This window comes from Melanotaenia boesemani, chromosome 9 (genome assembly GCF_017639745.1).
Source record: "Melanotaenia boesemani isolate fMelBoe1 chromosome 9, fMelBoe1.pri, whole genome shotgun sequence".
Classification (NCBI taxonomy): domain Eukaryota; kingdom Metazoa; phylum Chordata; class Actinopteri; order Atheriniformes; family Melanotaeniidae; genus Melanotaenia; species Melanotaenia boesemani.
Window position 1 is genome coordinate 7,375,669 of NC_055690.1, and position 12,526 is coordinate 7,388,194.

Below are 12,526 nucleotides of genomic sequence, written 5' to 3' on the forward strand. Positions count from 1 at the left end.
TTGGTCTGCAGTGTAAATGGAAAACTTGATCTGAGTCTCCTACATAAAGACACTGTCCATAGCTGTTACAGCCCTATAAAAAAGGCCTGTTAAGATCTCATTGACCTAAATTACAGTCATATGAAAAAGAAAGTAGAAATTATTTTCTTATAATAATGAAAATACATAGCACATTTAGTCCTAAACAGATTATAGATTATAACATCAGATCAAAGTGGTACTATGTGACTTTCTGACCTTAAAAATATGCATCTCTGACTCATTTTAATGGCACAGTTACATGTGTTATGTATTATCATGTGTTATCATGTGTTATCATGGAGCTGACGCTGCCCTGCAGTGTCCTGATGCTGAAAAAGTGCCCTTCACAACTTTTTCTTCCAGAACATTGCATCACTTTACAGTTGAGTTTTGGTTTACGCACCATGTCAAATACTAGCAACTGGATATCAACACACCAGCCGTTCTGAAGTGGCACCGTGGCTGATTCAATAAAGGAACGCAAGTGGACATTATTGAAGGAAACTCAAAAGAAAAAGACATAAGAGACAAGAGTCAACATCAGACTGTCTTTTACTGGCTGGAGCAAGTTTAGAGTACAGGTAGGATGCAAGATGGATGCCGAATCAGTCGTTGTTAGGGGGTGCTTCAGAGACTAAATCTGCCAAAGTTTAATAGTGCTTCTTTAATAAATAAATAAAAAATAGGCTATATTGCCATTCATAATTTGCTAAAGAAAAGTAAGCCAAAATGCAGAAACAGTGTGAGAATAGTACATCCTTCTTACTTCTCTAGGAATTGCAGGGTAAATAGTGGTGGAGCTGCTGATCAAATTTAATCAGGTGCACTTGATTAATCCGTCACCAGCAAGTGTGACCACTTCTATAAATACAGAAGTGTTGACAGTTTGCTGGTCGACAGTATTAGGTGTCTGTTTATGTAATGCCAAGGAGGGAAAACATCAGCAATAGCTTTTAAGAATGCCAGCAATCTAAGAAGGGTTATAAGACCATTTCCAAACTATTCTCATTCTACATGAAGGAGATTATTCACATTGGAAAACATTCAGGACAGCTAACAATCTTCCAGGAGAAGATGTCCCCTCCAGCAGGTTCACCCCAAGGTCAGACTGTGCAACGCTCAGAAGAAAAAAGTAAAAAAAAAAAAGGACAAGCCATTAGTTACATCTCAGGCCTTACTTAGCATGTTAAATGTTAAAGTTAAGGACTATACAATAAGAAAAAGACTCAACAAATATGATGCATTTAAAAGAGTTGCCAGGATAAATCATTATATCTTTTAAAAGAACATGGCAGTATGATTTCTTTGGAATAATGAGACCAAAATAAAGACGCCTTAATGCACAGAGCCTTGTTGGCTCAACAGTTCAGCAAATGGGGTTTTGCCGCCACAGGACCTGGACACCAGGTAGTCATTGGTACAATCATGAACTCCTCATCTAGACTTAAAGAAACCATCTGTCCAGCATCTCATCAATCCTGACATGACAACAATTAGAACTGAAAGATGTACTTTCACATGACAGTACATTTACAGATTCACAATAAAACAAAGCAATACACACATGCAAACTGCTTCACATCCTTGGAAGTACTACCTTTAATGTGGACATTTGCACAGTGACTCTAAAGATAAAGCAGCTTGGATAACTTTGAATTAATTATCCTGTCAGCACAATAAGGATGGATGGATCCAGGAAGCAGTATAAGTTTCCAGCTGGCTCAATCACTGAGTAAAAGGAGATTTACTGGAATCTGTCTGTTACTTTTAAATGCACACAAACATATGCTTTCCATACACAGCCCAAACTTCACACTATGTTTCCTCTGCTTCGGTCTTGAATTACAACAAACTTTATATCACAGCTATGATAAAGCAACAGCTAAAAAGATAAATATGAGGGAACAATCCATGCCGTGGGTCCAGCGTATTAAGAGAAGGTCCGTCTGGTAAAGCTGGGAGTCTGAGAAAACATCCTCTAATTAAAATTGTCTGCTTTCCTGTCTTTTACCGCAAATTGGATTTAACTGGAAATTTCAAATAAAATTATGTAAGCTATGTGGAGGATGTAGAGAGGGTCAGAGTGTGCATTCAGACAGGTTCACAAGCTGTCTATACAACATGATGGGATGCATATGTGTTTATCCGTCTCCCACACCTACAGCATTATTTCCATCCTCTGGGCTAATCGTGGTCATTTGTTATTGCCCCCTCTGACACAGTTTCTGTCGCCCTCCCCAAACCAAGAGAAGGCTGTGGGATGTGTGCATGTTTCTGCAGGCTGGCTCTTTATCTTTGTTTTGATCTATAAGAAAAAATGTTTTGTGAATTTCATGGTATTAAAAAAGTTGTCATGCTTGATTTCACACCTGTGTGCAACTCCTTTTTCATGAGTATGTGCCTCTGAATGGGTTCCAAGATGCAAAAGAGATGCAAATTAACATAATATCCAAAACAGGTTCAGACCAAGCTAGCTTTGTTTGTTTGCTATGTGCTTGTACATGCATGTAGAAGAATATATTGAGGTCTCCATCTGTATCAAAATACTTTCACGTCTTCATGGCAGCATGTCTTTAACTGTGAAAAATGTGTGTGGAAATGTGTGTGTGGAAAGTTTATCTAAACACAGTGCAACCAGGCGTGAAGTGGAGCAGTCTAGTCAATGTGCTCCAGTATCATATTGTGGTTCTGTGTGCCCACTTTGTATTCCCTCCTATCAGACTGTACCACAGCAACAGGACCGCTTATCAAACATATTAAACATCTGATATGAGAGCAAAGTGTTCAACAAAGTACTCGGACATGAAACCCACATTAATTACAGTATAACCCTAGAATATTCCAATTTACGTGGATACGCAAACATGAGGAGCCCAACATGTGATGCTCAAGCTTAAAAAACACATTTATGAGCTCAAAGACACAATTCCAAGCCCAATTAAATTCACTTGGAACATAAATGTTCCCAAGCTGAAGGGCCTTTTGTTGCTGCTGTAATGTGTCGGTGCCTGGGCGGCTCCACCCTTGAGCTTGGATTGTTCAGATTTTACGTCAGACTCCCCTGTCACAGAAGAATGCCAAATGACCCGATGTGGCTCTGCTGCCTCGCTTTGAAGAAGTTCTGTGCATAGAGAAAAACTGCTGCATCCACACTGTTCTCATGTTTCTTTCTCCTCCTTCTCAGCCCCATTTTAACAATCTTCTCCAACCAATTTTAGTTCTTTTAGAAATTCAGTAAGATCCCCAGTTGATAATCAACTCGTGCTTCCTCTGCTAACAAAGGGAGGAAATCAATATTTCTTCCATAATAAACCCACTTTACCTTGACTGTTTTCTTCACATACAGTCTTGTCCTTCATATTTTCATCCACTTTAACCCCCTCCCACACCTGATGTTCACTTTACACCCTCCTCCCATCCTCACCTTACTGTTGCACCTCTGTCTTGGTGATTTCTTTTTTAAAAAATTGTCCTCATTTCCCTTATCACACAGGTCTCTGTTGTGAGCACTATTCTCATTCCTTAACCTCGTTCTCTTTCCTTTTTCCAACGCGCATGAGAGCTGGCCTCCTCTGTTATCTAATCATGAGGGCAGGGAGAGAAAATTAGCAAGAAAAAGAGAGGAAGCGTTGAATGTGTTAGAGAATTTAAGCAAACCCACCCTTTCTATTCAGCTCGAGAAAGTTTGGCAACACCGTCCAAAAGGATCCGCCACCTCTCAACAAAATCCTGGTTGTTGCTTTTTTTGCTATGCAAGTAGAAGATGTAATGGTCTCCAAAAGGCATCTAACATTTTTAACTTTTAGACAAACAGACCTTCAGTAAAGTTTTACAGACTGGAGAGGCGGTGAAATGTGCTACTGTGGAACCACAGCTATGACCTTTGGGATGTGGTCCTCAGATGAACACATTTCTTCACCACATGTTAGCATCAGAGATTATGATTTAACATTTATGCAAGGCTGATCTGTTTTGATGAAGTTGTAGAAATTATGCAAAGGTGTGTTTGAACAAATAAAAAGCTGTTCCAGCTTTGGGATTGTGTTGCAGGCAGTGACACAGGGAAAATTTATCCAACAGAGGGGGAAATGGAACTCAACTGTATGTAAATGAACTTTGAAAGCAAATGTCACATCTTCAGTAAAATTATATATATAGAGGCACAGGTGTTACGGTCCCTTGACTTCATCGAGTTTAGATGTATATAGATGTTCCAAAAAGCCACACATTAAACTTTTTGAAGAAAGGTTCTTAAAAAAACAAACAAGAATAGAAAGACTTTTAGCTGGATAATTTTTTTTTTTTTTTTTTAATTATTCAAACTGGAGTTTTTCTAAACACAGATCAAGTATCAGGGTGCCCAAACTTTTACTTAATGTCATTTTACCATTGTCCTGAATGAAATGATAATGAAACAAAATTAAAATCAGTAACCATGTTTAGGATAAAGAAATGTATCAAGCTGTACTTGATGCCCTTTGGAAATTACAGATATTTTGTCCAACTTTTGAATGCCAGAGCGAGACAGGTGTCCCCACACACACACACACAGGAGCATACTCATACCAAAGGATGTGCACAAAACATGTGCAGGCACGAAATCTGTCCAAAAAAAAAAAAAAAAAAAAGAAAAGATGTTGGGCGTTGGTATCAATTTAGCTGGTTTAATCTCTTCCATATGGGCAAGGGGTCTAATACATCTGCTAAGGCTATTAACTGCTATGAGCCCTGTGGATACAGGCTAGACCTATTATCAGTTTGGAAGTGATTGTGACCGTGGCCAATAACGCAATAAAACCAGTGAGATAAATAGTTAAAAGAAAGAGAAATAAATCACTTTTACAAATGCCAAGCCTGTTTGTTGACCTCTACAGAGTCTGCAGTTTTCTCCCTTTGCTGAATTAGGGTCAACATGATGGACGGGAAAAAATGTGAGGCTGCAAAAAAAGAAAGAAAAGCCCAAAGTGCTGATTGCTACGGCAACTTGTGACCCACTTAGAAATAGAAATGCAACCAGGTACGCAGTAGATTACAGAATCAGGAAAAAAACATTTCCAGTGTATGCTGGATGTCAGCAGCAAGCTGCTGAACAAACACACAGTTCACACCTCCCACTCTGAATCTGACTCACCTGAGTTCAATGGCCTCCCCCATCTCGCTCTGACTACTCATCAAACACAGGAACAGCAGCAGATGAGAGACGATGCAGAGATGACAAAGCTGAGAGAGAAGACTCCCTCAGACTGACGGCCACAGCGATAACAGCGCAGGGGGAGGATGAGAGGAAGAGGGCGGAGAGAGAACATGTGATGATACTGCGCTCATCGGAGTGAGGGACAGAGAGGAGAGTGAGTGCAGGGCGAAGGAGAGAACCACACCTCTTCTTAAGGGATTAACTTAGAAATAGGAGCCTTGATACATTTGTAAATATGCGCAGAGATGCACCCAGACACAAAATGCCTATGAGCCGGCATGGATGAGCGTCTGGTTTACAGGCATACGCAGTAAATACAGTACACACACACACATGTATGCTAACAGATGCTCTAAAAATAAGACAATCAATGTCTGGTGCTCCAAATCCTGGGAGCGAGGAAAGAATGGAGTGGGAGGGCAGAAAGAGAGAGAGAGAGAGAGAGAGAGAGCAAGAGGATGAAGAGAGGGGAGGGGTGATTAAACCAGTCATGGCGGCTGGTGACACAGTTTTCTTTGCTCTATGTCTGCTGTGGGCGCATTGGTCAAGAGTGCACTAGGGGAGAGGGTGACAACTGGAGCTGGAGCCCAGATACCGGCTCTGGGGCTGGAACTGGGGAATAAGGCCAAACATGGAGGAGCACTGGAGCTCTGTTACTGTGTATCCACGGGGGTGTTATTGGGCATCTTGTCCAGTGTTAGATGCTGGAGGGTGGGTCACAGATGTCCAGCAGGCAGAGTTCCCAACAGATGATTAAGAGGTGCTTAGTTTCCTTTGCAAAATGATGAAACATAAAGACCACACCCGGAACAAACAGATGGTTGTAGCATCTGCAGTGTTTGGAGTTTTCTGCTCCAGACTGTCAAGCCGGGGAAACCGTTGCCAAGTTGGATAAACATATGGATCATCTGAATATATCAAAGATTCATCTGAAGATTGAGATGAGAGGTGAGGTTCTGTGAAGAGAACTGGCATGCAGAGCCACAGTGGATCTTGTTGCAAAGTGTTTTCAAAAGAGTTGGCAATTCCAAGAGGTTTGTGGGTCAAGCTTTGATTTATATGCTGTTCTGATCACATTTCTACATAACTCTATGTTAAACAATCTCACTGAAGGTTGGAAAACAGTCACAAAATGGGGAACAATTTTCTCCTTTTATTTTTTTATTTTTTTATTTTTGGGCTCTAGTGGCTTTTATTTAACAGTAGCTTGACAGGATAAGGGGTCAGAGAGAGCAGGGAATGACATGAAGCAAAAGGTCCCAGGCTGGGACTCAAACCTGGGCTGGCTGCATCAAGAAGCTGCAGCCTCTGTGCATGGGGCAGCTGCTCAGCCAGTTGAGCTACTCATCAGCCGATTTTCTCAGTTTTAATGAAAAACAAAATAAAAAAAAACAAAAAAAAAAAAACAAAAACCACAAACAAACAAAAAAACAGACAGCAGTTCAAGCTCCAGGCATTTCACACAACTGTCACCAGCTTCAACGAGTGAAAAGTCAAAGTTTGAGTTAGTACACACAAACTGCCCATCCAAAAAAGATTTAAAAAGAAAAACACACACTACTCATATTTGGTTGCACTGCCTTTAGTTTTGGTTACAGCACACACTCGCTGTGGCATCGTTTTGAAAGGTTTTTGCTATGTCACATTTTTTTCCATCTAATGTTGCATTAATTTTTACCAAGAACTCGTACTGATGAATCCGACCACTGCGCAGTCTTCTCCAGCACATCCCAAAGATCCTCCATGGGGTTCAGATCTGGACTCTGTGGCGGCCAATCCATGTGTGAAAATGTTGTCTCATGGTCCCGGAACCACTCTTTCACAATCTGAAATGTCCTAATGTCATCTTGGAAGATGGCTGCGCCATCAGGGAAGAAAAAGAAAATCCATTGATGGAATAACCTGGTCATTTAGTATATTCAGGTATCAGCTGACCTCATTCTCTGGACACATGATGATGCTGAACCTAGACCTGACCAACCACAAGAACGCCAAATCATCATCCCTTCATATTGTTTATGTGGAACTGTTCTTACTTTCACTCTTAAACGTGGCTCTGACTTCTACTGTTGTTTTTATACAATATATTGTCAGCAAGCATCTAAGTGATCACTGATCATAATCATAATCATGGAAGACAATGGTCCCCCGCTTTCCTTCCAATTTCTAATAAAGCGTGGGACAGTTTTAGTCCAGTTTTTGTAGTTTTAACATCTCCTTAAGATGTTTGTTTGATGCCAATATTTTTCTTCTGAAATAGACTAACATCTTTTCTGCGACCGCTGGATGTGTCTTCCGACATGGTTGTTGAAGAGAAGCTGCTCGTTGCACCAGTTGGGATTAAATAACTTGTTGCAGCTGAAAATGTGCAGTAATTTTCCAATAGGAGGCTCTCATCTATTTGCTTCATTAAATCTAGATGACTTTATTCTTTGGTGAAATTATTGCTATATGGTTGGGACAGGGTTAAAGAATAAGAATAGGTTAAGATTACGATAAGCAATAAATCACAGTCCCATTATTTGCTTAGGATCTTGAGGAAAAAAATGTCTAACACAACAACATTTCTACCATTTACCAGAGAAAAGCTCACATCAAGGTTCATAATTTCATGACATACTATGCAGAGTTTTGGTAGTTTAAAGGATTTCTTGCACCACAGGACTGCTAGATGCCTAAATGAGAGGTGGAAGGTTTTTGTTGCACACCACATACTGGGGGAAATTCATTGGGTCCTCATTGGGCAGTGCTGAAGCTGAGGTGAGTCAAGCAGGCAGAGGACTGGTAATTGAGCTTAACTGGAGAGACCTGAGCCGATTCTAGAGGTAGGGGATTAAGGGATCACACAGATGTAAACATGAAAGAGAATCTGACCTTCAGGCTGTGGGGGGCTTTTTTGTATTGAACTTGGGGAAAATTACATTCCTGGGCTTGAAGGGATGGTTGGAGAGTAAAGGCCTTGGGCTGTTGGGGGTTGGGCAACGTGAACCTTGATCATGGCTGGGTACACAAAACAGGTGTGAATGGATTTAAACATGATGGGATAATGGAAGTCAGTAAAACATTTGAATAATTTAGAGCAGTCTGAATTAAGGGAAAAGGACGGTCTGGAAGTCATAACGTCTGAAAGATGTTACCATAATAAAATCTAACAGTAGTTTGGCAGCTTCCCCTCTGATAAAATTAAAAGTGCATCTTAAAGCCAGAACCTGGTCACAGGGATGCAAATGAGACAAATGACACCTGCAATGGGATCTGGAAATGTTTGTCATTTTTCAGTCTTGGAGGGTGTCTGGACCGGGTAGCTGGAACTAGGGCCGATGCTACAGATACAGTTATAAGTAGGGTTATGCTTCCATGCTATCTCTCTTAACTCATACATTCCCCAGTTTCCATGATGCCTTTTCATCCCTTAAGCTGTTTACGCTCCAACACCCAGAGCCAGAGATCAATGATGGATGACACTGAGAGGGATCAAAACGTCCTTGTTGTTTACTGGCTTTGTTGGCGTGTTGTTACAGAAACAGCTCTCTGGCTATTTGTGGCTAACTAGAATCAGTCAACATACAGTATCTCTCCTTATGCTTATTGTCATAAATGATGACAGGGCAACCATCACTGTGATTCTGATACTTAAATGCCTCCCATAGGGAAATCTGCACCGGTGTTCATAATACACTAGTCCACAAATAAATTTGCACAGACTCATGCAGCTAATATAAAGGTCTGTGGGACACCCTAAACAATCAGATGTAATTCAACCATCCAAACACATTAACACTGACCAGCAGAAATTAAAACATACACAAAACTGCTGCAGCTTTGAGACAGGATCTTGCCTTAATATATTAAAAAGGTAACTTATACGGCATGCTAACGAGGTTAAAAACTTATTTTTTACAAAGGGAAGCTTTTACCTTTTCTTATTGGTTTGACAAATGGGGTCCCCAGATTATAACAATGTCACATACTCAACATATTGTCTTATCTTCTGTTTAATCTGATGTCAGGGTTCAGAGATCACAGATTTCAAGCTATTTTAAATCTTATATTTGGAAATAATTTGACCAATGAAGCTGTCTTGACATAACTTGATAAAATCTGCAATACCCTTTAATAACTCCAGGTTAAAGGTGATGTGAAGTTGGATTATTAACATCAGCAGTAAGGATAAGACCAATTAATTCTTACCATTGTCTTTTATATTCTATAAACCATTTATGTTGTTACACTGAACTTGTCCTCCTCTTCTCTTTTCGTTTGCACTCCTCCAGAGAAGAGGTGGGCGATGGAGAAGAGGGTCTAAAAATAAGTGTATCACTAGAAGACAAAACCACCAAACCAGAGGAAGGTACGGTAGATATAATCACGTATCCAATTCCACAGATATGAAGCGTGTGTTTGTGTGTGTGAGCTGGTATCTGTTTATGCATATGTGTATATCTGTCTACAGGACACATGCAAACATAAGCCCATTAAAGCTGCTGTGCAGTTATGAAACATGATGATCTCACCAGCCAGGTGGTAACACACACTTCCTGCTCACTGTAAGTAAACCCTCCAGCACATGGTTCAAGAGAGCTGCTTCTACCAGTTAGAACAGAAACGGGAACATAATCGAGCCGTCTGTGTGTGTGTGTGTGGCAGTGTGTGTAGCATGTTTATGTCTGCTAACATGCTCAGTCTGAAACTCTGTGGTCTTACAGCTGCTTTGCTTCGATGACTCCCTTGCAGCTTGTCATTTGAAGCACCACCGTCTGAATTAGGCTACTTCCAGCACACATTTACAGAAACACACACATCCACATTTAATGAGCCGTGGAGTTACAAACAATAATAATTTAACCAAACGAGCAACCGTCTAGTTTACCAGTGACTAAAAGGCCTTAAAGCTCAGACATGCGCATAAACAATAAACCTATTTTTCTACCTTGATAATTCACAATGTCTGAAGAAACGGGCTAAAAACGCTCAAAATGACCTCATCCTGTAAACTGAAAAACACAAAAAACTGGGGGAAAGTGTTTGAAGCACTGCTCAACTGCTTCCTGCAAGACAGAACCAGTGGATTTGAGAAGGAAACTCAAGTTTAAATTCAAAGTTTCCAGGACGAAAGGAAAATCAGAAAAAATCATCCACTTTTATTCATTATTTATCCATTTTCTCACTTTGTTCTCAAAAGAAAGATGCTGAAAGGCTCAGATTAGTCTTGTTTTAAATTTCTAGAGATCTCATAAAGCCCTAAAATAGTTCTCAGATTGAAAAGTTCTCTACCAATACCAACTTTTCCTCCGCAAAATTAGTTTTGTTTGTTTGTTTGTTTTGCTACCTAATTTCATTTTTCCAATAATCCTGCATTGCAAAATAAAAACGAAGTGATTTAATGAAGAATGCAGTGAAAAGTTACATTTTCTGTTCAATAGGAAAATAAATTTCCATATTCTAAATCGCACTACCAGCTATCACTATGGTTTTCTGTACAAGATGATGCATTGTTTTTAGCTTTCAGTGTCTGAGAAGCTTTTAGAGCTCCACCACTCCAATCGTGCACACATGCCGCCCTGTTGGCAGTGACAGCTTGATACAAATAACATGCGCAGTTATACCATCTGTAAGATATTAATCTAGAGGTAATATTTTCAATTGGATGGTAAAATGTCTCAGTTTCAACATCTGATATGTTTATTTTTGATTGGAAATAAAATATGGGTTGATGAGATTTGGAAATCATTGTGTTATGTTTGTAGTTATAGTTTACACAGCCTCCCAACTTTTGGGTTTGTATTCCTAATAGATGTTTTTTTCTTCTTTAAAAGTAAATCTAATATGCCAATGAATGATGCAGATTAGCAATATTAGGAGAGAACAGTTAGACTGATATAAGGGTTGCACGGTGGCGTAGTGATTAACCCCGTGGCCTCACAGCTAGAAGGTCACCGGTTTAAACCTTAGCTCGGGAGGAAGGTTCAAACAGTGGCCTTTCGGTGTGGAGTTTGCATGTTTTCTCCAGGGCTGGACTCCCACCATCCAAAAACATGCTCGCTAGGCTAATTGGTCACTCCAAATCCTCCCTAGAAATTTGAGCTTGAGTATTTATTAGTGTCTCGTGTAATTGCCTTGCGATGGTTTCCAGGGTGTACCCTGCCTATCGCCTGCTCATTGCAAATGTAAAAATTAATTTAATAAATGCTTTTCTAAAAAAAATGTCTGTTGACACTAAAAAACCTGTGTAATGAGACAAAACTAATAAAATTGCAGCCACTAATACAAAATAATTAGCAAAAAGACCATAAATGGCCCCCATAGCTCAGGTTCTAAGAGTATGATGTAGCATATGAAAGAGAGTAAAGAGTTGTCCAAGCTGTTTCTGTCAAGGGACACATGGGAAACCTTTAGGTCTAAGCTTTGCTAGATTCGATCGGTTCCAGCTCATCATTATGTTGTCTCACTTCTCCACTGAAACAAATACAACCTATCCAATCATCTGCTGATAAGAAAGTCCTGAAAGACACGATGCATCTGGATTAACCAATCAGCTCTATCAAAGAATCCAGCAGAACCACCTTTTTCATCCAGTCCCAATCCCCCCACTCCTGAAGGATGTGCTGTCTAAAAACAAAGCATGACGACAGAATCTGCTGCTTTATCCCAACAGGCTGTTCAATTGATTCCTACATCAGGTCAATACCACTCTCTTTTTTATTCTTTCTCTCCCTTCCCGTCTTTTCTCACCTCAATCACTCTCCATCATCACATGTCTCCATTATCCAGACTTATCTTCACCTACAGACAAACAGTCTGGAGTTACAGACAAATCCTCACACAGCTGCTGTGAAATGATGGATGGGTTTGTATAAGTTTGAGCACACAAAAATACAGGCTGGTTTATGCTTAATGGTCAAAATCTGGACTCGATTACTATGGGGGTATTTTTCTATCTTTAATCAAGAGCACAATTGTTTGCTTTGAGAGCAAGATTTCTGGTTTTCACGCTCAAATATCATCTTGCTCTCTCTCAAAACTCTGCTCTCACACTCAGAAAGTCCCTCTTGCTTTCAAATATATTGTTCTTCCTTTCAAAACTCTGCGCTCAGACTTGGTCTCTTTCCCTCACACTCCATACTGAAAGGTGTGTTGTGTTGGTAAATTTGCTCATGAGTCAGGTGTTTGGGGCCAACCACACGGCCAAACCTCTCCCTAACCAGCATGGCACCATAACTCTGTCACGCTACAGTACACACACAAGCATGAGAGGACCACGTGAAAACCTTGCTGCTGCGTGGCAACCAGATCCCATAGCAACCAGCACTG

At 40.3% G+C, this 12,526-nt stretch overlaps 1 protein-coding gene across 3 annotated transcripts in view; it reads right to left on the bottom strand.

The window, feature by feature from the left end:
- The window catches only part of numbl (NUMB like endocytic adaptor protein), a 64,032-nt gene that overhangs the window by 29,851 nt on the left and 21,655 nt on the right, over positions 1–12,526 (bottom strand). For 2 of the 3 annotated variants that reach the window (XM_041994593.1, XM_041994592.1), the window contains exon 1: positions 5,153–5,307. The exons of the other annotated variant lie outside the window; for it this stretch is intronic. In XM_041994593.1, coding sequence (XP_041850527.1) covers positions 5,153–5,193 — 41 coding nt within the window. In that variant the 5' untranslated portion in view covers positions 5,194–5,307. Of the gene's footprint in view, positions 1–5,152; positions 5,308–12,526 lie in introns of those variants that run through there. 3 annotated transcript variants of the gene reach the window in all.